The 25261-nt window shown below is 41.5% G+C and overlaps 1 protein-coding gene across 1 annotated transcript in view; it reads right to left on the bottom strand.

Moving 5' to 3' along the window:
• The window catches only part of FRAS1 (Fraser extracellular matrix complex subunit 1), a 173793-nt gene that overhangs the window by 75587 nt on the left and 72945 nt on the right, over positions 1-25261 (bottom strand). The window contains exons 12-19 of the mRNA XM_061992064.1: positions 22888-23031; positions 22437-22571; positions 14735-14878; positions 13099-13239; positions 12544-12684; positions 11505-11678; positions 8839-8979; positions 6641-6784 (exon numbers count right to left, since the gene is read on the bottom strand). Coding sequence (XP_061848048.1) covers positions 6641-6784; positions 8839-8979; positions 11505-11678; positions 12544-12684; positions 13099-13239; positions 14735-14878; positions 22437-22571; positions 22888-23031 — 1164 coding nt within the window. The remainder of the gene's footprint in view (positions 1-6640; positions 6785-8838; positions 8980-11504; positions 11679-12543; positions 12685-13098; positions 13240-14734; positions 14879-22436; positions 22572-22887; positions 23032-25261) is intronic.

Below are 25261 nucleotides of genomic sequence, written 5' to 3'. Positions count from 1 at the left end.
AGGTTTTACAACAAGCCTTTTGTATGCACCACAGTGAAATGTAAGGCAACCTGGAAGCCAAATTAATCCTCATTATGGTAATTCAGGAAATTATAAAGGAAACAACAACTGTCTTGAAAGAAATGTAATAATGAGGCTTGATTTGAGTACCTGGCCTCTTGTCAGATTTCTACTGAAGGTTCAACTTTCTATCTTTTGTCTCTTGTGACAGCATTACTACAGATTGTCAAGCAATCTAATTTTACAAGCTGAAGACAGGCTTACATCAGAGTCCAGGAGAATTCTACATCCATACCTGCAAAAATGTAATACTAAGTGGAGTCTAACCCTAGCACGACTTCTTCTGTATGTTACGCATAGATGATTCTTACCAAGAGCTACTGGAAAAGCACAGATGCCACTCGGAAATGAATGCAATTCTGATTGCATGCAGGGATTCAAGGTCCTTAAAGCATCTGCCTCCTTCACCTCCTGAATTTCTAGAGTACATAATCTATCTGGTTTCTGCCTCAGACTCTCAAACTGGCAGATGGCAAATGAACTGCCAGAGGAGATGTAAAGGTATGCAAGAAGAAACATTATGCTTAAGACGGTGATCCTGTAGGTTCTCAGGACAGTGGTAAGAAAAGCAGCACGAGGTCATGCTTCCAAACTCAGTAACAAACCTCAAAATCTCCCTGGAGGGATTGCAGCTTACAAAGATTATTGTACTGAAGCTTCTGACTGCACAGAACTCAATACCCGAGGCATCATCTCATGAATCTTCACAGCCAAAGATCCCAAACCTGTGCTGACAGAGTGGAAAGATCTGCCATCTATCTGCAGCCTCACTGAAGTCAGAAAGGGTCACATGCAGCTCAGTGTAGAAAGCAAGGACTGAAATCTCATCCAAAAGGCTCTGAGCACCATATGTAATTTGTATGTCCGGGGCTGGAGGTGAGGCATTTTATGCACTTACATTCAATAAAATTAACACAAATACAATTAGTTTCTCATGCTGTGATTCTTCACTCATCTGTGATTTTTCATTCCGTGATTCTGTGATGCTCCCACATTTACCTGGCAACATATCTACTTCTTTATTGCTAAAATAATACTCCTCCAGCTTAATCTCTTTCCAGAGCCACTGGCCTCTAAGACTAAAGACCTCTTTGGCTAAATATAAAAATTGACCAAACTCACTGTGTATGGTCAATAGTTTCTGTAAACAGAACATAAAAATGAGACAGAGAAAACTTAGGGTGTCCAAATAACCACTCTGTACTGTAAATAACTAGACTCTCCCAAACTAACATTTAAAAAGCTAAGCATCTACAAAACTAGGTGCAGTCACAGTACAGTTTTCTCCTTACATACAGCCTCTATGTTTTCTCCTACATATTGAAAGAGTTATTTTTCTCAGCTACTGTTTTAGGATAAATCAGCCCCATGCCTCTCTTGTTCTTTTGCAAGCCCGGAGATCAAAGAGTACACACTACCAAAGAGAAGAACTTAACTGATGCTCATGGTGAAATTGAGGGACATTGGGGAACTAGTGAGAGAGTAAAGGAAGAAGTGCTTTGCTTTGGAAAAGATTATTTAAATTTCTCACAGCAGGCTCTCTTTGAAGCGAGGACTAACAGTAGCAGAGTGTTTTCTTTATGCTTCTCAATAAAACCAGACAGCTGCATTTGTTTCCTGCTTCTGCCTTCTCCCTGTCAATCCTCACTCCAGCTCAACTAGCCAGCAAGTTACTGCCTACCGACTCTGAGTTTTCAGAGGCTTCACATGCTGCAGGTCAGTGCAAAACAGTTACTTCATTCCCTTAGACTTCTTCCAGTCTCCAGATTGGATTCTTCTGGGCAGCAAGCCCTGAACTTGCTCACAATTCCAATGCCAGCCTACTCATCTTCCTGAGGCTACTGTCTTGCCTCCCACTGCCTGAACAAACCTTTTCTCACTACCCTTTCAGCCGGCTTCAATTTCCTCCTTGCCAATTCATCTCTGCACAAAACCAAAAACCCATCACTTTGCCTCTCACTGATATTCCTATAAAGCAACTTTCACTGTAAAGTACAATATAACTACATACACAGATTTCCATTTCCAGAGTCACTTCCACATCCTTTTTACAATTCTCTTAGCAAGCAAAGAAAACAAAGAAATTAGTGCCCTTCTTATATGGAAAGTACCTAATATATATTGTTCCCTTGCCTGTCAGAACAAAGAAAGGGGACAAAATAATCTCTAAAATGTTTCTGAATGCTCACAAAGGAAACTAGAGGCCTTTCTACCTCTCAGTTCCACCATTTGCTAAGCAAGTGAAATATCTATCACCTTTAGAAAACAAATTATTCTTTTTCTTTAGAAAAACATTTCCTGATGAAGCTTCCTACTCTAAGGTGAGGCTGAGCTTTACAGCAGAGCACTACTTTAATCAGTACTTCAAACACCACACAATTTACTGGCACGTCAGTGCGCAAAGGGTCTTAAGCACTTTATGGTAAATCCAGGAAGAAAAACAGTAGGGTTGCTTCAGAGGAACACCTAGCACTGACCAGGATTTTTGGTTTGATTTGTTTGGGTTTTTCTACCTCTCCATTAAAAGACCTGAAAGGGAACTTGTCACACAAGAAAGCGATGTGAACTCCTGGTGAAGTGCAATCAAGAGTTTGCAGGGATCTGCCTGCATCTTCTGAGAAGGGTGGGAGCTTCTCTAGGCAGCACAAGGTGGGAAATCCAGCTGGATGGTGCCTGTTGCAAATGAGCCCAGACCGAAGTAAGAAAATGATTTTCTATCTTCCTCCTCTGGCAGCTCAGTTGTTAACTTCTGTAGGAGGCTGCATGCCAGTGACTAAGAGGAGCTAAGCCCCCAGCTTCTCTCTTGCTCTGCTCAGCAAAACTCCAGCTCCTTGTGATGATACCAATGTTTCTCTAACAGTATGGCAACAGCTCATTAATTTTACAAGGAGCTGAATGTGTTTCTTGTTGTCAGTGTCCCTTCTGGAATTTTAGGAGCAAGGCAGAAAGGCTTGTTACAGGCATCCTCCTGAGTGAGCTCTTCTGGTTTATCTTTGAACATTTTTGCAACTGCACACAGCCTAAGAAAGCAAGGGCCTAAGCAGCTGAACATGGGGATTGGAAGTTCCCTTTCAAGGAAGATGCAGCGGGAAGATAAGATTTGGTCTTGGAAGATACTGTATCAGTGGGTGTTTTGAGCTTAATTTCCCACCAGCTGCCCTTACTACTGATTCTGGTAGGCAGTCCTTTGCATCCTTTTAGCTCAGTCTTAGCTGAGCAGCCAGTAGAGCTCAGGCTGTGAATTCTTTGCTTTGGCACTGCACAGTCCCGCTACATTTTTCTAATTGTCCTTCCATCAGGTCAGGAAATGATCAATGAGGAAGCCTCAAGATCAACAAGGATGTCTCAAGACAGGCATATGATCTATTCAAATTAGAAAAGTAAGGGCAGGGTTTTATGAGCAGGACATCAGTTTTAGTAATGGTGCTGTTTTTGAGATTAGTGACTGCAACATTTCCTGAAGCTGAAGGTGTCTTGGATAAGAGAGAGAGGGAAATCAAAGAGTACTTTCAAACTTGGAAAATAAAAACCTCAGAAGCGCTGAGATTCACCGGCTGATGGCTAAAGCAACAAACGCATTCCTGGGCATACACTTTAGCTATAAAACAAAATTAATCAATTTAACATTCAGAGAAAATTGGCACAAATTCAACATGCCCAGACCACAGCTTAGAAACTCACTGATCTTTTGAAACGTGAGACCATTTCGTCTTTGTTTTCCTTTATATTTGAAATGCTTATTTGATAAACTGCTGAAAACAAATCCTTTTCCCTCTTAACAAGGAAAACGTTCAATCTGCATTCAGGTAACATGTACAATAACAACATCAATTCACAGGTAATGGATTCAAGTGACAGTTGGTTTTCTCCATCCTATATGAAAGATTTTCCCCTGGAGGTCCATAAAGTATGACAGGTGGCTATAACGCACAGCAGCGCCTATAAGTCGTAACAGTTCTGCCTGGAGGGTGGGGAATTAGAGATAAATGGGAAGATAATTGTAAAAAAAATAGAGCTTTGGGAAGTAAAGGAAAAAGCTTTGTTAGATTCTGATGCAATTCATATATTATGCAAGTGTCAGGGGTTTTAACATTCTCTTTTATGAGACAGCTGCTCTTTAACTGGTCATTAATAACTTGCAAGGGCAAATTTAGCATTTCAATCAGCACTGAATGAGAAGAATGAGTGAAATTTAACAACCTGGATGTGGAGCTCTTTGTCTCTAGCAGAATGAGCAGCACACATCCTTTGCTTAAACAGCAGAAATAAACTTGGCATAAAGAGCAACACACTTCAGACTACAGATCTGAGAACAAAGCACAGCTTGTTTTTAAAGGCGGTGAATAACTATGTTCCCTGATGAGGATTTTCAAAACTTCAGTTAGACAATGAAATATCAATGCATTGATGTGCAAGATCACATGAACATTAAGGGTACTCATGCTGCAAGGACTATCTTACTGGCGTCATGAAGGCAGGGCTGACATGAGTGAGTCACACAGCAGGACTAAGGTCACAGTTGAGAGGAGGAAAGGTGTCTCCTTATGTTTTTATTATGTTGCACCCAGAAAGCCTTCTCTCCTGTTTTGAGGGCCCAGATCTTACCCCTCAATATCAACACTCAGGTAATGCCAGTCACTGTGAACCAAGCCTTGAAAACATGTTTCTACTTTGAGAATAAGTCTCCAAACAGTAGACCATGTTCACAACCTACAGGACTTTGAAATAAACCTTACTGTTTTGCAAGGAAAGGATGCATCATCAGATTGCAATTGCAAAGCAATTGCTTCGGAGCCGAGAAAGCCAGGCAAGGTTCTTTGCAGATGATCCATCACTGTCAGTATAGTGTGTCTAGAGGTCTAACCATGTCCCTCACATTGCCTGAGTGAGCCCATTGTTTCCAATTTCTGCTCGTCATTATTGCCAGGCACTGTGACATTGACCTAATCACCTGGGATTTGGGAAGCACACTTACTGATCCATGACACCTTACCAAACTACAGGTAACAGCCATCTAGAAGGGATAATTACAGCACACAGCATGAAGCAAGCAGCAGAGTAAACTCTCCTGAGAAAGGATGCTGGTTCATGATAAATGGTACTAAGTTTTTCCAATGACAGTTAGAGCTAGAAGACCAGATTTCCATGGGCCTTTTCACAGCAGACATAATGCAAAGCAATTGGAAAATACGGTGGAAGAAATCAAGTGCATGCAGCTATGAGGTGATAGGACATTAATAAGTATTGCTGTATCCCCTGAAATTTTACAGGGTGGAGAGAGCTGTTTACATCAAAATGATGAATCATTTTCCTATTTTAACTACTTAACTGTATGAAACATCTAGATTTTATGATTCTGTGATTTCTTGTATACCTAAGGAACTGCACAATACTTATAGGATCACTTTCTACTTCTCAGATGCTTTCTTTCCCCCTTCTCTTTGTCTCTGCAGACAAAACAGTAACTGTTGTTTAAAAGGAAGATAAAGAAATGGTTTGTAGAATTAACCTGTGGAGAGCAAAGAAGTGAGTCTTTCATAAAAAAACCCCAACATAAATGTAAACAAAAAGAAGTCTCTGTGAAGGAGAATCATCTATATTACATTCAGAACAATCTAATGGTGTTCCCCTTTTCTTGGGATTCCTTATCTCATTTAGAACTGTTCAGTCTAGATTAAACCTCACACAGCATATCTTTTTTTTTTTTTTCTTTGATAAAGAAGAAAAAGGCTTGATAAAGCTCAGAAACTGCTGGAGCAGTTCCCAGGGTATGTTTATACACGTCTGCATGACGGATTAAAAGCGATTTTTCTTTCTTAAACAGATAAATGCAATCAGTGGCTCCTGATGATAGGCTTAAGCATAGGCACCAAGCACCCACAATCATAACTCCTATAAAAAATCCTATTACCTCCCCAAAATGCATACAGCAGTGCTAGCTGTGTTGATTTTTCTGCAGGGGCCCATAAACTGTTTCTCTGAATCACGTTTGTTTCCTTAAGTCACTCGACTGAAGCTCTGTGCAGGACCTAAGCAGCCTTCCTGGCTCTGGGTCCCCCAGGCTTGGCTCCACAGGGACAGGCAGTAAGCTGTAAAGCCCAGACTGGAGCGAGACCCAGATAAGGGCTTGGCCTGGCAAAGGCAAGCACACTGCCACTCAATAGAGCAGAGCTGCAGCCCACTCTGGTGTTAAGAGCATGCTCATTATGATACTAATAAGCAGATGAATGCTCTGATGATTCCCAGACATACTGGTCCATATATGTGACCTCAAACCTTCACACCAAACTGCAGCAGCAAGCTTGGCAGAGGTGAGCCATGTCTCCCTCTCCCTGCTGCCTGCCTTACACAATTTGCAACTGACTTCACACAGCTCTAGTGAAGAGATGGCTGGCAGGACTGGCAAGTGGCTTTGCTTTATACTACACACACTGCAGAGTTTCTTCATGGTATTTTCATCTATATGATATTTTACTCATAAGAAGCATTTTAATTTCTTCACAGTGTGTGCTCAAGTATCTAGCTAATGCCTCACAAAGATCACCACACGGTACAAGCCACACCATCTCTGCTTACTTACCCACACAATATCCTACCAGGTTGAGATACTGTTCTTCCTTGCAGCTGGTCCTGCACTTGCCACTAGCCAGAGTTGCATGGGGATGGCAGGTTAAGCACTCCAAATCAGAAGGGCCACGGCATGTCTTGCAGGATGGATGACAGGCTGGGTAAAAAAATCAACACTTCTTATGCACTTTGTATAGTCCATTCTACACTCTCCCCTCCCCAGAAGGCCAGTCTCTAAAATAATAATGTATTCCTACAAAATGTGGATATAATAGCATCAGTGACTGCAGAGTAATGATTTGGAAGGCCCTTTCATCCTCATTTTGAATAAACAAGATGAGAAATGAGTTGTCAATTTAAGAATGTGATTTGTTCTCTGCATTAAACAAGGTATAGATCTACAAAAATTATAAAATGTAAAGCTATTGCCTCCTTTATTCCTCCCTCCAACACACATTTGTGCACAGGGGAGATAAATTAAACACCTTGGGATTGTATGAACATGGTAGTGGCACGAGTTTGATATTCACAAGTGAAAAATCCAGGAATTATATTTGTACAAAGCCCTCCCAAACTGAAACCTATAACACCTGAATGCCATGCCAGCTCATTAGCTATTCTGTCTGATAAAGGCTGAACAAAAAGATTGCAGAGAAAATGGTTAAGTTTGGTCAAAAATTTTTCACTCAGACTGGTTTTTTATCCTTCCATCTTTAAAGACTGTGCTGTGTTTCCAAGACTTCCAAGCTACAGATCTGAGAGTGACAGAAATGCTATGGCTAAAGATCAGCAAAGATTTCTTTTAAAATAGCTTTAAAGCTCCTCTATAAATAAAAGCACACAACCTCAAAAACCTCCCACCTCAGGACTCCTGCAGGCCACATACAATTGCTCCATGGAAGCTGGGCATTTTGCCACAGCATAAGGCTCCAGTGTTGAAGACCTACTATGTCATGTCCCACCACCTTCTCTCAGCTCCTCTGAAATCATGCTCATGAATTCAGTGTTCAAATGGAGGAACCCATTTTCCAGACAGGCATATATTAACTGAGTGTCACTGCTCAAAAACTGCAGGAGGTCTAAACTGGCAGCATACAGAAAGATGCCACTTCCCTGCCACTGGAATTTTGTTTCTAAGACATTTACATAAGTCTGAAACTGCATAATGCAACATTCAGGAGTTACCTCAGCTCTAAGGTGGCAGTGCACAACCTCTAAATTGATCAATCTTTACAACAACCTGACAAATAAATGTATTTATATAATTGTTCCTTGAATTAATAAATTGAATAAATAGAGCAATGGACTTTGGAAGAGCTTTCTCTCTCTAAACTCGAGGCCTCCCAGAAAGTGACCAGTACATTTCTCCTACTGTCAAAACAGATGCATGGCTGTCTGACTCAATGAGTTTGTATACATATATAGATATAGATATAGATAGATAGATATAGATATAAAACAGCAAACAACTTTGAGATGACCTTGAAGGGACTGATCAGATTTCTAATGTCTGTTATTTCCTCACCCATTGTACTTAGTAGCTCATAATGAATGGCATACCCCAAAGGCCAATATTTTCTGCCAGTGGCAAACAGTGTTCAATCATTGCAGCCATTCAGAAGGTCAGAGTAATCTGCTTAGATGAGATCAAACAAGCTGAATGAAGGCCACTTGCTGACCGGTAGGCACAGCTGAGGCACAAAGAAATAATGCCATCCTCACTATCAATCAGGAATATTCATAGTTGTAATAATAGCTTTTCTCTTGTACATGCAGAACTCCTTCCCTCTAAACCCAGTGCTACAGCCAGGACTGGAGTAAAAATAAAGCTAATTAATATGGACATGATGCTTATCTAGTCTAATAAAAGCAGATCATTTTTCAGTGTGGTCCAGTAAAGACCTCTTGTGCCACAGCGTGCTGGCTAAGAACATCGTCTGAGCCTGCTGAAATGAAATGCAAAATTTCTTCAGAGAAGCAGTCCAGAGGAGCAAAACTGATTATAATTTATGATTCAATGTGTACACCTCCGTCCTATTAGGAGGAGATTCCATTTCCTGAAATTGGACTATTGTATTCTTCCCTGAAAATGCTTAAATAGCCTCATATAACTCTGACAGCATCTCTAATTACATTGAGAAAGGCATTACAAAACGTGCATGCAATGAAATTTCACAGTATAGGCTGCAGGTGCCTGCACTATGCACTCACAGTAGCAGTGATCTTCGTGGCTGAACAGCCCTTCTGGGCACTCAGAGAGGCATCTGCCTTCAAGCAGGACGTGGGAAGACAGACAAGCCGTACAATCCTGAGAAGTGCTCCCCACACAGCCTGCACAGGAGGAGTGGCAATCTGAAGGGAAGGGAAAAACAAGAAGGCAGAGAGAGCCAAATTACTTCTAGCTTATCTTGATTGTTATGGTACTAGAGTAGGGCTAGATTGCCTTCTCCCCAGTGATGACAGGGAAGTATTTCCTTTACAGGATTCTCTGCTTGAGAAAGGTAGAAAGGGCAGGAGTACAAAGGCTGTACAGCACACTTCTTGAAGATGAGGAGCAACCACAGACATCTGCATTTTTAATCTTTGCACTCACACAGTTAATTACTGAAATGGAAGGCTGAGATGCACAATGCTGTGTAACACTGTTCTGCTCCATGTAAGAGCACTGAGGTTCTGCAAGCCTACCAGATTCTGAAATCATCTTTCACTACCACCCTACAGTTACTCCAGGAAGGATTTTCTATCCAGCATGAGTGCATGGTTATCATCAGCCATTCTGGAGCAGCAAGGGCAGATATACCTAGAAGTGGGTTGGCCACATGACTTCATAGCTAGTGAAGTGAATGCCCTTACAAGGATGATTCAAAAAGAATGAAAAGTGCAGTTAAAAAGTTCGACTTTTTCACCTTCACTGGCACTGTCCCTAAACCAAGTCATCTTAAACTAAGTAATCGGATTAAATAAATACACAAATTCATTATTTAAAAGCCTAGTATTTATTAGAGCAGTGACTTGAGGCCACAGGTTTCACTGTGTGAGTCTCTGTGTGTATGTGAACATAAAGAGAGATTTCCTGCCCTCTAGAGAGGCAAGACAGACACAGGGCTGGAGGGAAGAAATGAAATAAAATAAAATAATTCATACAGAGGCAGTGAGGGAAGTCAGGGATTCTCGTCACAAATGCAATGTCTCTAGAACTATCTTTGGTTCAAGCAACTCAAATCATCTCAGAGAGAGATTTCTTCTAGTTTCATCACGGAACTCTCAAGCATTATAAAAATACAGGAATATTTCTGTGATTTGGTGAGAAACTCACAACCATGCAGGTAAAAGCTTCAAACCCAGCATTTTAACCTACAGAGGAAGGTGCTCCTCTTCTGCACAGTTAATGTGCCTACATGTCGTGGGTTTACTTTTACAAAAAGATGTCTCTGCAAACTTTGCATGACTATTTTACAGAGGTAGCTCAAAGTTAGAAACCTGGAATCTTCACACCCTCCTGCAATAAATCAAAACTACTACTATAATGGCATTTCTACTAGGGCAGAGCTAACCCCTTGTGGGGCTGTGCCGACATTCTTACCCAGTGACATAATCCAGTGCTGCCACCGAACTCTGCTCAGGCCTGTTTGAACAGGTCTGTTCACCCATCTGAAGCTGGGATATATGGGTTTGTTCACTTGGGTTCTGTACCATAACCTGGACTCAGACAAAAAGTTCATTATCTGCCAAGGAACAGTCACTGTGTGTGTTGGAGACTCTACACTAACTCTTTTAGGAACTAATCCAAAGCACTGGATTTGTTATGGCTCCTGTAGGTCACTGTTAAAGGCAGAATCATCCCAGAAAAAAAAAGCCACTTCTTCCTTTTTTAAAATCCCTGAAGGCAAAAAAAAGAGCTTGTACAGACTCTTTCCATCAAGTTGAGATGGAGAGATAAAATCAAAATAAATGGATTTTAAATTCTGTCCACTTTTAAAAAAATGTTTTTTCAACAGGAGGAAACAGCCATCAGTAGAATTGTTGCTATTGTTATAACCATTACTTTACTTGAGCACTGTAGAGTCACTGTTTCTATGACTGGTCTTTCCACAGAGCAAAATCACTGCCATTTCTGAAAGTATAATTTCTCCATAGGCTTAGGGTAGGCTGTGTTGGCACAGGATGTTCAGTCTAACCTCTGAGCCTGCTCCCATCTGTATTATTTTCAAGACATTGCAATATGTTTATCATACAGACATCCATACCAGCTGCCACAAGCTCTGTACAGATACACAGATTGGCTTGCTGATAAACCCAGAAAACATCTGTCACTGAAGTCCACAACAGTTTTCTCTCAAAGTGATGAGGAACTACATGTATCTCACGTTAGCCTATTTTCCAAACTCTAGCCTTCATGGAAATGGTTCCTACTTGGTACTGCAAGACTAGTGATGGCTTGTGTGCTGCAGGGCACATATTAGAAGAGTTTCCTCAAAAGACAAGACTTCTGTGGGATGTCTTGACCTGCTCTAAGGGTTAATAAGACAACAGCTCAGACTTTTCTGAGAAAGATTTAAGGGTTAATCCTGCTTCAAAATAAGACAGTGGTAAAAACTGCCTTCTCAAATTTGATGAAAAGAAAGCTAAGCTGTGCAGATCATTTTTGAAAATATACTTTAGTCAAATATTATATGTATAGTATAATTTCTTTCAAAAGTACTAGTATATGGCACTCTGAAAGTTATTGAGTTTAAACATTCATGACTCTCACAAGGAAAACAGAGGAGTTGAAAGCATGTAAGAACTGAACATAGAACAAGATCACCCTGAACACCTAAAATGCAGTGCAGCCCTGTGCTGAAGGCTTTGAACAGCTGTTCCCATCCTTTACTCACGTTTGCAGACTCCTGTGCCATCCACGTAGAATTGGGCTTGGCAGTGGGAGAGGCACAGGCCATGTACAGCTCCTTCCACAGGCTGATAAGGCTGCAGCACGTCTGTAGGTGACCTGCATTGCAGGCAACCAGAGGCATCTGGGCCGACACAAGTGCGGCAGGACGGGTGGCAACCTGGATACAGGTCAAAAGAGCAGTCAGAACTGCAGCCCTGAGGACAGCTTGCTAAAAGAGAACGACAAGGCCCAATAACCTGGGCATCTGATGATAAATGAGAGAGAGAACGGGGAGGAAACGCTGGTCTAGAGCCTCTTGTTCATCCCTCTTTCCAGTTTTGTATTGCTGCAGACAGTCTGATACTCAAAGAGGAAGCAAAGATTGTACACTTTGCAGCAACTCACCAGCTAGCAAATCTGTTCCATAAACAGATAGGGTGCTGTATTTCCTATAATAGAACAGGGATTTTAGAAAAATACTTGAACATCTTTCCCTCCACCCTCAAATAACAGCTCTTTTCTTGAATAAAGTTGATGAACAAATAATGTTGGGAAAAAACTGCAGCACTGTGCCACAGGCAGTCAATTTTCCTTTAATTTCTGAAACTGCTACAGTGACAACCATCTCACTAGGAGAGATAGCAAGAAATAACAGTCTGAAGAGCTCATAGGAAGCACAAATTTATCTCTCAAATTTTCAGGTTTTCCATTGCTGTAAAAATGACCTCAGTCTTAGCAAGACTACTAGGTGTCTGTAGAATCTTATCCACCTCTTAATTCATGTCAAGAAAGAATTTCTTTCAACAGTATAGAGAAGAATAAAAGAAACTCCCCAAAATCACTAAATCCTGAGGGTGAGAATGCAGAAAGTATGTGAGAAAAAATGTTTTTTCTTAAAGTAGAAAATGATAAGCAGGAATACATAGGAATTACTCATTGATTAGTTCAGCATAGAATAAAAAATCAGCATCATAGCTGAGGACTCTAAGCACCATAAAGCCAATATAGTGGTTTGCAGCAGCTGGTTGAAGTACACAGCTTACCCTTGCAGACGTCGTGATCCTGGTAAAAACCCTCTCCACAGTGCTGCAGGCACTGGCCCCGGTGCAATGCCAGAGGAAAGGAACAGGAGGTGCAGTGAGTGGCCAGAGGTCCCACACATGTGGAGCATGAATTGTGACAAGCTGATAAAGAAACAGAGCACAGAATTGAAACATCCCATTTTTTCTCCTTTAGAGTGTTGCTGACGACAGCCTCTTCCAGCCAACAATGAAAACTCTCAGTTGGCATGATATTCAGCTATGTGAACTAATGAGAGTAGAAGTGTATGTGTAGTAATAACAGTAATAACTCTCACTCACACAGTGTTTGCAATATGTATCTAGGCACATCTCAATATGCTTTGCAAGGCAGAGTTTATTTAAGACAATCTCTCACAAGTGAGTCAAAGAAAACAAAAAAATCAAATTCCCTGACCTCATTCACACTTCTGTGCTCTTAACATTCCCTCCCCACAAGTGAACATCTGGGGAAAAGAGGACAACATGTGGAGAGTGCCTTGAGAGCTTTAGAAAAGCCCATGTAAATATGCCTCTTACCTCTGCATCTTCCATTGCTACTTGGGAAATATCCATCTGGGCACTCTGAGACACACTTCCCATCATATAACAACTTAGTTGAAGCACAGGTCAAACACCTGGGTTGGTCTGAATAGCAGGTTTCACAGGACTGGTCACAAGCTGCCAAAGAAGACAGCTCAATAAGCAAAGAACAATAGAGCCATCAACCTGGCCACAACAATAAAATCAAGTAAGCCAAACCATGCCTTGTCCTTTCTTTGTCAGAAAGGCACCTTTAAATGTTCCTCCCCAACACAGGTAACCTTTTGCACTTCCATGGAGTAACCAGTGACTTTCACAGAGGTAGATGTGTGAGGGCAGACAGATATCCACTGACTTGTATCCTGTCTGGGACTACTCTGAGGAAGTACAAATACCAGAAATAATTCTAAGCCAGCACTTCCTTCACTCCTGACACAACCCCCTCCAGGTAACATAGTATGTTTTTCATGTTCACCAACAGTCTGTGAACAGGAAGCCACATTCTAAATAATCTCATATATGAAAATAATCTCAAGAAATCTTTACATATCTTTGTACAACAAGCACCAGTTATCCAACTGTTCAGGAAGTAAAAGATGAAAGAGGAGTCGAGTAAAAAAACTGTAACATCACACCCTTCCTTTTCTTCCAAGTCAAAATTTTAAATGTGAAAATGGATCTAAAATCAAGTATGATAATGTTTCTTATTAATTCCCATGGTCTATATTCTTCCAGGCTATCAGTTTTGAAGGTAACTAACCTGTTATCTAAGAGCGCTATGAAACTCAAGTTGCATCTAAGTGAAATTTCCTTTCGAGCTTAAACGATTTGCAGACGTAAGACGTAACTTACAGACGTAAGATTTTAAGCCTATACATTTCAAAACACAGGTGAGTAACATTTATGGATAACTGAAGGATTTTCACTGTGAATATAATACACAAAATTCATCCACAAATGGCCAGATTAGCAACAATTTTATCAACATGCTCCAGGTTTTAAGCCCTCTCCAGCTAGCTGCGGCTCAGACATATGCACAGAGATAAGCCTTGCATCATTTCTACCGACTATGCTGGACAGTCCTTCAAAGCAGCTGGAGGTGGCTGCCAGCAGAAACCCAGACTTGACCTGAATGGTTGTGGCAAATTTTATATTCTTTATTTGTTTGAGATTTGTTTCCCCTTTCATGACCTGTTTGACTTAGGTCTTTTAATTCTCTCCAGCCACCTCTTCCCTTTTTCTCAGCAAACCTTCCCAGCTCTCAAGTCTCATCTGTTGTGCAGGTATTAGTTACTGTGATGCTGAATTATAATCAAATTTACAGAAACCTGCTGGCAAAGGCCATTTTTCTTTGCGCAGACAAATGGATTTGTCAAGCCATCAGAAACTACTCAGGCTTTCAAGTTGTTCAATAAGAGGAAATACCTTAAACCTTTCAGCATCTGATTAGCGTAAATGAATTCATAATCTTACAAACAAACAGCAGCTTTCCTCATCTGATATTTATGCACAAGCTGCATCTGGTTTCTTAGACACAAATAAAATCCCAGCTGCTGCAGAGCTAAATGAAGTATTGATTCCTTCTCTGTAGAGCATTTCTCAAACTTCTTGCAAGAAGAAAACAGGTATTTACCGCTACAGATTCCATCCCTTGTATAAAATCCCTGTCCACAGCTGGCCACGCAGAGCCCGGCTTTTAGCACGTGTGATGTGTCTTTGCAGGACAAACAGTTGTTCTCAGCAGTACCCCAGCACGAGGAACAGGAGTCATGGCAAGCTGCAGGAAAGAAAGGTGCAAGAGGAACAAACAATCAACTTCCAATTATCTCTTTAAAATGAAGAGTTTGAAGTAATTAACTTTATTTGCAATTGTGTTCCTTAAATTCACTGGCATTCACTGCTTCAGAAAACAAAAATACAACAAATAAACACTGCTCTTCTTGAGCTGGTATCTATCATCCGAGCCATCTTAGGGGTACAATTTACAGTTTCATTTTGTATGTGTAATATGACATGCAGCATACACCAGAGCAGCCTCTCTAGCTGTAAATCAGACTAGGACGAGTCTTGGTAGCACTGTTAAATCCTGCTTATCCTGGTGCTAGGGGCTGTACAAGCACAAAGGGAAAAGGGAAGAGACCCCATCTCTTAAAACACAGACCCGCACTCAGATCCTTTGAGTGTGAACTGACGTTAACCCAGCTCCATGTACAAACACAGAATTAGACTGCAGGGCTGCAATCAAGATCCTGCAAAATTAAAACCAAGACAGCCAACTTCTAGAAACAACTCCTGCTCTGCCCTTCCATGACTCTGCACCAGCACAGAAAGAACCAATTTCTGGCTATAGTCCCATCTGGTTGAGCAGGGCAGAAATCCTCACATGCTCAGATGAGTAATTCCTGGTGCAAGGTGGGCAGTGGGGCCCAGGTCTAGTACAGCAGGCACTGCATACCTTCGCCTTGACATCACCAGCAGAAGAGGCATTTGCCCCATGAGATGAGACACCAGCTACTTTTCTGTCTGGGTGAGCCACCATGTAATGTTTGAGATATTCCTGAAGTATATTACATTGCTGTAATGCAGGCAGTATAAATTCCCTCTGTGACATCTGACATGGGAATACAGAGGCAGAACAGAGTGATCCTTGAGAGTGACAATGTCTTGCAATTAAAGAGCACATCCACCTCTCCAAACAGCTGCTGACTGGGACATCTTATCTGAAACTGTGCAAGTTCAGCTGTGGGGGAAATTCAGCCTACTGTTCATGAAATGTGTGATGCAGACTCATGTTATACCCTGTGAATATTACAGTTTTCTAGCTATTAGATTTTTTTTTTCTCTATTACACCCAAGTATGTTCCAAAGATGTTCTGAAATTAATCATTTCACAATAAGGCAGGCATGTGCTTGTGCTCCCAGACCATGGCACGTAGGAGAAACTAGAACCTTTTAACATTTGTCCTGTCTCTCTGCAAACGTGTCTAAAGCTTCACCCATCCAAGAAAAATTTATCTGTGAGTAGTCTCAGTGTAACACAGAAGCCAGGGGACACAGCAGCAGCTCATCACATAACTAAGAGCACATTTACATACAGAACACTGACAAAAGCAAACATTTTCCTGCCAAAATACATCCCTTAAGTGAGAGAAAACTCATCTTCTCCCCAACAACAGGTGGTAGTTAAAGTGTTTGCAATCGAGGTAGCTGCAAGTTTACAGCAAACTAATGGTTACTGCTACTCTCATCTCACTCTTTGCATGGTTTCTGTGCCTCTCCTGTCTGCTTGAGGCCATAGTTGCTCTTGGATTTGTTAATTAACAAGATGGAGCACTTATGTTTGTGCTTATATATGAGTCACTGCATAAGATAAACACTCCATCTTAGTGGATCTGACTGTTCCCCAAAGTAGTAAAGTGTTATCATCTCCATCTCATACATAAGGAACTGAAACACAGAGACGTGACGTGACATGAACGAGTTTAGAACAGGGAGTGTTAAGAGGGCCAAGACACAGGGTATCTGAGTCCATGCCTAGCACACAGTCCTTGGACATTCTGGACATTCCTGCTCCACACTTCCACTTCTGTTTATTTTCCCTTTTCTCATCTTCTTCGATTAACATCTTCCTGCATCTTTCCCCTGGCCCTTGCCTTATTCTTGATCTCTCTAGAATTCTGTGTCTCCTCTTGTTCCTGAGCACTCTTGTGTGAAGAGTGTCTCATAAAGATACTGGGCATTCTGTACCTGAAAGGATCTTCCCCTTGACTCCTATGGCAAGTGGTGTTACCACCATCGAGCACATCTAATTGTGGTTGGATCAAAATGAATACCAAACATCCCATCCTGAGGTGAAGATTGTGCACATGCTTTTCTGCTCTGGTTGATAATTTCCCTTGCTGATAAAAAGCTGCATCTCATTCCAGCTTGGATGATTCTCAGGGCACATCTACACTCCAAAGTTAACTGTAAAGTATGAGTTCATGATGTAAATTCCTAACTACCGAAACATCCTCGCTTCACCTTCCAGACTTGTTTTGCTCCTCTCTGAGCTCACTCTTTCATCATCTTTTTGAAAAAGCAGGCACCAGGACTCAGGTCCTCTAATTACAGACTTCCTGCAGCACAGCTGGGGCCCCTCGCTGTTAACCTGCCTCAATATGATACATCTGAACATAACCATTGCAAACTTTCTGAGTTCACTCTGGAGATGCTGCTCCTTTCTAAGAGATACTTTCCTCTCCTGGCAGCCCAGTCTCCAGACTCTGTTTTTAAACAGGCAGTCTTACACACAGCTGTACTAAAGTTGCACTTTTGATGCACTTTTGCAGTTGGGCAAACGTGCTTTGGCTCCCACCACGCACCATTTGCTGCCTGCACTACACCAAGTGTTCACAAGCATATCTCCCCTCAGTCTCTTCCTTGAAGCAGCTGTCTCAAGCTGTCCCTCTGCGTGGGTCAAAATAATGTCTTCACCTCCCACCAGAGCCACACTGGATGTAAGCCTGCCATAAACAATACCTAGGCTAGAAGGGTCTTTGGTATGGCTGGGCCACGTCTCAGGCTCTTCTCTGGAGATGGTGCCCAGTGGTATTCCCTCTCTGTCACAGTCTATGCTTAGCCAATCTACTGAGCTTTTGTCACCACCACCATGGTCTTTCCCACTGCTACTTGTGGTACAAACAACCTTCCCTTCCACCTCGCCTTCCCTTCTGGCACTGGCTCTCTTAAGCCTTTCTACAGACACATGGCCATAGGGCTAATAGGGCAGCAGGACAGGCCAGACCAGCTCAGCCCACTCTGCCATTCTTTGCTGACAAAAGAAACTCACCGCAAATGTTCCTCTAAACACAGCCACTGAGAAAGGGAGTGAGACAAGAACGAAGGCTGTTTCAGACAAGGTGGGCTAAGAGCACTCCTAGTGGGGAGACCTGTAATGTCTCGCCTCAAACCATGTAAGGATCCAAACCAGCACAGTCTGCAGGTTGAAAGAGTTTAAGATCTTCATTTTCTCTCTCTAGTTCCCAGTTGGCTCTTACTGGCCCTTGGCAAAGATCCTGCAAATCCACTCCTGGGTATCACAGCAGCTTTTGAGTCTTCTAGTAAGGCAGCTGTTGTGTTAAAATTGCACCTCTTCCCAGACAGGGGATGACCTCTGTGGTATCTCAGCTATGGAAAGGCTACAGTGAGAGAAATAAAAAAATACAACCTACCAGAGGTCATCAGAGAAGCTGCAGTGAATTTGGCAAACTGATACGAAACAGATCCTCTGAACTGTAAGCTAGTAGGCAGGGATTAGGCACAAATGCCTTTTTTGAGACAAAAAGAGTAGGGATGTAAGATGCAGAGTTTGAGGGGAAGGAAGGAAAGAATAGAATCCAATTTTAGCAAGACAGGCACATCTAGCATCTGGTAGCAGTGCAAATGACTCCAAGTACGTGATCAGTAACAATTTTTTTCAGATTGACCAAGAAAAAAACCCACTTGCAGCACGAGACTCCACTCTGATGTGCTGCTCCAATCACTAGCTCTGCCCTGCAAGCCCTCCCTGAGAACAGGCTTCACAGACTCCTCTGACACAGCCATTTCTTCTGTATGAGAGGTGGCAAGTGCCTCCAGGAGTTATCAGCTGCCAGTCTCCAAATGACAAACACGCACAACCTGATTTGTGCTCCTACAGATACAATCCTTCATTTCTCGTGCTTGCAGTGACAGGCACCAGGCAATTTATTTTCACAAGTCTTGAGGACTCTTTTGTCATAAGTCCAGCAGCAACTAAATCCCAGCTGATATCTCCAGTCTGTTTGCCATCAGATGGTACAACTGCAGCTGGAGTTGTAAGTGATGGGTCCCCAACATGTAGGACCCGGGTTCATGGGGCTGGAACAGCAGCCCCAACCCATTTCTGTCCTGTGTTTATACACACTCACATACACTCTGCCTGCAGAAGCTTAGGCTCTTTCAACACTGGATTGCTGCCAGACTCAACAGCTGCTCCTTGCCAAAATAGCCAGTCACCAACTCCACTGGAAAAAGAGAGGGAAAAATGGAAGCATTCAATGAGCCACCGTCAGCTAAAACATCTTTGCCTACAACAACTAAGTGTCCGTGTGAAAATAAATCAACAGAAGTGACTGTACTGCCAGGAAACTCCTTCCACCTGTCCTGGGTATTTTCAGTTCAGATTTGTAGGGGCTGTTTTGCACTGCCTCCTCTGTTCAGTGTGGATACTGGGCTTATATACAAGACCCTGCATCTTAACACTGCTGCTGAAGGAAAGATGTTCAAAAGAAAATAGCTGACCTTCAAGCTGCAATGGGGTGTGCAATGACTCTGACACAATAGTATTCATTACACAGCTTTCCAGAAAATCAATGTTAAACAGATGAAACTTCCATGGTCTCACTTCTTGGTTAAAGCAAGAGCACTACAGTGGTTCCTAAGCCAATGGGTCTTTTTCTCTGCCATGTTAGTCAGGAGTTGCAGGAGTTTAATGTAGTAGTCACGAAGCAGTGACACAAGCCCAGGCTTTTAGAAGATGAGAGGTCTGACAAAGTGATGTTTTTGTCCTTTCAGAATTGACCAGAAGTCAGGAAATCAATTAAAGATCCACTCATTAAACTGTCTCTTACCTGCACCACTGCAGGTAAAACATCCCCAGGTCTGCCAACAGCAGGAGGGCAAATGCAAATGGCACCCAGGTAAGAATACAGTAAGAAGTCACTGCATAGCCTCAGGAAAGGACAGATGGGGTCCAACTGTTCCCTGCTGCATCATACCATTAACCACTCCTAACCTGCCCTCCTCATCATGAGCTGGACAAGCTCAACTTAGTTGTGGTCAGTTGCTTATCTTCAAGGTGAGTTTCTGCAGTCAGGTACAGCGCAAAGAAAAACAACAAGTCGTGAATGAAAATTCAAGTGCTTTGCTACAGAGTGAGCTGGGTCTGTTAGTGTCAGGTTACACATTTCAACAGTCGCATTTTAGGAGATTAAAGCAGAAACACTTGAGTTCTGCCTAGGCTTTTGAATAATCTTGCAAACATAAATAATTAAGTTAGAAAAATGCAGTGAGAGCATTGAACACTGCAAGTCCTTTGAGCCCTTCTGTTCTACCAAGCAGACCATCATTTATTTTCACTTCCCTTCGCTTTGCCATGGGGGGGGGGGGGAGGGGCATTCCTTAACTATTTCCATAGCCTATTTCTGATATGGAAGACTTCATCTATTACTCTGCTCTAAGCTCAATACAAATTGATCCACGATCTTTAAATACACAGCTACATAACTGAACCTATTATCTTTTATTCCCAACTTTAATTTCTCTGAATGGTTTTCATACTTTACAGAAACAGGTGAAGGGATGGGGGCAGGAAACAACTGTGGTGTAAGATAAAAACGGGGCAGAAATGAAACAATTATATGCCGAAACTGAAAATGGATTCAATTACACCAGATACTATAAAACATGAACAAAAGGAAAGACTAATTCATTGTGGTTTGTTACAATGCAGACAATGGCATTTCAGCAATAGGATGAAGTAAGAAACCTGGTCTTAAAAGTCTTTTTCACCTCTGGAGCAAATTCTTCAAGAGGAAGTTTACTGGATCTATAGCAATTAACACAGTCTAGTTCATCCTTTTTGTGATTTTGGAACATGCTCATTGTAGATGTTAAAACTATTATGAGAAAAGTATTTCTTAACAGCCTAAGGCTCATCTGGACAATCAGATTAGAGATTTGTAAAAATAAAGAGGATAGAAAATAAGAGTGAATGGCAATGAATTATGGACCGTATCTGAAATTTAAGACTTTCTCCACTGGTTTGACTTTATGCAGAAAATGCAGCCAGGCAGAACTAAAGCAAATTGGTTTAATTCCCTTGAGGAAATAGGAACAAATTTTCCCAGCAACTTTCAGCTACAAGCATGCGTGACTGCAAATTTGGATGGAATGTACAATCAGTAATCTGCAAACCAGTAATAAAATGAAACATTAGCCTTTCCCTACTGCTTCAGCAGAAGATGGGCACTGCCAATTAAAACACTAGAAGCAGGTGGAAAGGAAATGGTAAAATAAAGCCAAATGAAGTAGAAGATTATTCGATACTTAAGTCTATAAATTCTTTAGGACTTGGTCTGTCTTTTCTATTTATACATGCACAATGAGGCCCTAGTCTATAGCCACTTCTGGAGGACAGAGATTTTTCAGGCTTTCAAAACCTAAAACAAATGGTCAGCTCCTCAAAGAAAGCCATTTCAGAAAAGGAAGCTGGACTTCCTTTCTAAAGGGCTTTTCCCTGAAATCTGCCAAAACCCCTAAGATTGTATTTAATTTTAAGCAGGAGGGCTAGTTCCAAAGAAACTCATGTGGTGGCTAAGTTAAGCATATTCTCCACCCCTTTGCTGAATTAGAGCTACACAAATAATTAGATGGCCTTCTAAAAAGACCGACATTAAGAGGAGAAAAGTGTTAATTTTGGAGGAAACAATTAAACTGTCATGATGAAAAAGCAGTTGCCTTACAGTATGAGAAAAGTACAAGTATTTCAAAGGAGCAGAGGAAGCTCATAAAAGCACTATCATAGTTCCATCAAAGAGAAAACTGTAACTTCCCAATCTTATTCTCAATCTTCTCAATTGCTAAGATTTCAACACATTTCAACATATCTCAGTGTTTTATAGAATCACTAATTTCATTTTGTAAATACACTTCCCGAGAACAGTTAGTTCAAACAACTTTTAGGAAGAGTGCACCATATGAAACAAATGAATGGCAAAACAAAGCAAAAAACATCTCCAAAAGGTATTTTCTGTGAGTTTTGCTGAATCCTATCTATCTCCCATCCCTCCAAGTAATTTTCTACGCACGTCAAAGTGCCATTTCTTGAAAGGTCTGGCACTAGCAGCTGCAGTTAGCCTGCACTGAACTCAAAATCTACCCCCCAGATCAGATTGCAAGGCAGGGCTCAGGGTGTTATATCCTTAGTAATATTATTGCATACGTTCTGCTCTGCACCCTTAGCACCACAAAATACAGTTCCTTTTCCAAAAGAGCATTCTGTACTGAAAGAGGACAGTAGTGAAAAACCACAGTGTTTAGACCCACAGAACTGATTCTCTGAGGAATTTTAATGAATATTTCCACAAGCAGTAATCAATTTCACACTGTATGACTTAGTCCCTCTGTTCACTCCTTCCTTTACTCTAGAGTGAAGATTAACACTTATGTCAACAGGAGATCCCTCAACAGAGAGTATATCCAATAATAGCTCGGGCACAGCTTTTGCCTGCTGTTTCCCTGTCACAAAGTATTGCAGCTTTTTTTTGAGATACCTGTGCAGACGAGCTGATCCTGAAAGTATCCCTTCCCACAGGAAGTCACACACTGCCCATTCTTCATTAGCAGGGATGGTTGGCATGAGGAGCACTCAAATCCATTGGTACAGGCTGAGCATGTTTCATTGCAGGCTTCCAAGAGAAGGAATAGAAAAGAAAGATGTATTAATCCCAACTGATACAGCAAGACTCCCCTGCTCTGATAAAAAGAGACAATCTTGCCTCATTCTGGCAAGAGAGTTTGAGAATTTGCATTTTTCAGGGGCTTCCACTTGCAGCCTCCTGAAATGTTAAGCCCACTCGTTGCTACTCAGTATGTGCCTGAATACTTGTTCAAACAAAGCCTGGCATTCTCTTTATGATAAGCCTGTGAGATTCACAAACAAAAGCACAGCCAGACAGAGAGCAGACAGTCATCTGACAGGGTATAATCCCTTGCAGAAATTACCTAAGCAAGTCCCCCCATCCTGGTAGAAGCCCGATTCACACGCCTCCACACAGCGCCCATTCTGCAGCTGCCTCCGTGTGTCTCGGCAGGCGTTACAGTGATCAAAGGACTGAGAGCAGGTCAGACAGTCTGGGTGGCACTCCACTGTCACAAAGAAAAGACATGGGTGAAAGCCAGCAGCAGCGATTTCATTTGAGAAAACACAAAATAACGTACACTCCAAAATCCAAGTGGAATTCATTAGTTCTTTCTGTTGGTGGTTCAAAGTGTATTAGCTTTGGAGTGTTTTTTTGTCCCAAGATTGCATGAAAGGCACTAAATATTATATTGCTGTGAAAAGTTATTTCACAGACTCAGATTTTCTAGGCTACTGATAAAAATGATATTCATTGTTCACACAGTTTCTCAGCAGTAAAATCATCAGGAATTAATGGTTCGAAACAACGTGAATTTGAGTTTCCTTCAGTCAAAACCCTGCAATACGTCAAGATTGTGTCCATGCCAGGTCAAAAGCTTTATGTCACTGCACTGTATTTCTCAAATGGCATGGCTGCTCTCTCTGCAGGGGCCAAGAGAAGGACTACTTTTGATTTACTACTGAGCTACTTTTGTGTGCTGGAAGAAAAGCTGTCTGTTCCTTCCTGACAAGTCAGCAAAAAGGATCTCAATGCTGAATACTCCTTCATTTACGCTAAATAACCTGCAAGTTTCCAGGGAGATGTACCTAAGGAAAGAATCAGGAATCAAGAGCTACAAAAGACATAGTTGAAGATAACAACGAATCCACATTGATAAACAGAAGGAATGAATAGGAGGCTCTGACTCTATCAATTTCTTTCCAATAAGTTTCCAAAGGTATATGTTGCCCCATTCTTCCAGTCTGATACTGACTGAGTACTTGGAGAGGTACAGAATGGAAAATTTGTCTCTAGGTACAAAAATCTCCCTCCGCTACAATCTGAATGTGCTCAATGAGAGGGCATATTTGCTGGTTTTAACATAAATATAGCTATGCTTAGGGCTATATGCTTTACACCGGCTGAGAATGAACGAGTTCTCTCTGCCTGCTTCCCCAGCACATCTGTGAGAAGCAGCAAGAATTTTTTACTGGCTTTAACGAAGCAGATGTGTTAGGGGCTGATGGTCTGGCCTTACAAATTGAACTGCTGCAGGCTGGATTTTGCATTTGCTTCTCATCCCCTCCAATGCAAAACACAAAAATATAGAGGGAAAAACATAGGCTTTGTTCAAGAAAGGAAATTAGTATCTACTTCTTAGGGCACAAAAATGCAAGTTTTGCTCTGTATGTCTAATACCATGACTTCAAAGCCTGGATTTTCCAAAATGTTACCATTACTGAAGCTAAACAAAGAGGCCAGATTTTCAAGGGTAACCAGTACACAGTGGCACTCCTTGATAAGAAAAAGAACAGATGGGTACTGAGAGTGCTTTATAATCTGTTCCCTCCTTAGAAACCTGTGCAGATGCTCTTCCCTTTCAAAAATCCAGGACAATTTTATCTGAACTGTCCAAAACCCATTTTCCTCACTTTTCAATTTGCAGTGCTTTGCATTTTTATTAGCATGCAGTAAATAACAAGCTTTAAAACATTAATATGGCAAAAGTGCCAAGGCACTCCTGCAAATGACACTATAATGAAACTGTGAAGCTATTTTCTTTTTACTGAGATAAAACATTAACTGGGGCACTCAGAAAAAAACCCAGTTTTATGAATGCAACAAGAAAAGCTACCAACACGAAAAACTGGCAAACCACAGCTAAAGCCTACCAAGTACGAAACGCAAATCAAGGAGAATGATTATGTCCTGGAGAAAAATGGATTTATATGCAAAATTAATGTATAAGCTAAGGCTATTCTAATCTTTCTAAACAATTATTAACTGGTAGCCAGAAGAACTTGTGGCATAACAGGTTCTTTTTTCTTCCCACTCCCAAGAAATAATCAGGAGTCCACGAACTCCAAAACTCATGTCACAGTTCAGAAAGGAACAGTCTCCCCTGCCTTATAATAGTCATATTGAAGAAAAATGAGAAGGATAAAACATTTCCAAAATACCAACCATTTGCCAAAAGAAAGCTAACATTTCATATAATCATACAATCATTTTGGTTCGAAAAGGCCTTTAAGCTTGTTAAATCCAGCCCCTTCCCTTACACTGCCAAGCCCACCACTAATCCATGTCCCTCAGCACTTCCATCTACACAGCTTTTAAATATCTCCAGGGATGGGGACTCCACCACCTTCCTGGGCAGCCTGTGCCAGTGTCTAACAACCCTCTCAGTAAAACAGTTCTTCCTCATCTCCAATCTAAATCTTCCCTGGTGCAACTTGAGGCTATTTCCTCTTGTCCTC

This window comes from Colius striatus, chromosome 3 (genome assembly GCF_028858725.1).
Source record: "Colius striatus isolate bColStr4 chromosome 3, bColStr4.1.hap1, whole genome shotgun sequence".
NCBI classification, from domain to species: Eukaryota; Metazoa; Chordata; class Aves; order Coliiformes; family Coliidae; genus Colius; species Colius striatus.
Note: the sequence above shows the minus strand (reverse complement) of the source record. Positions and strands in the feature narration are given on the sequence as shown.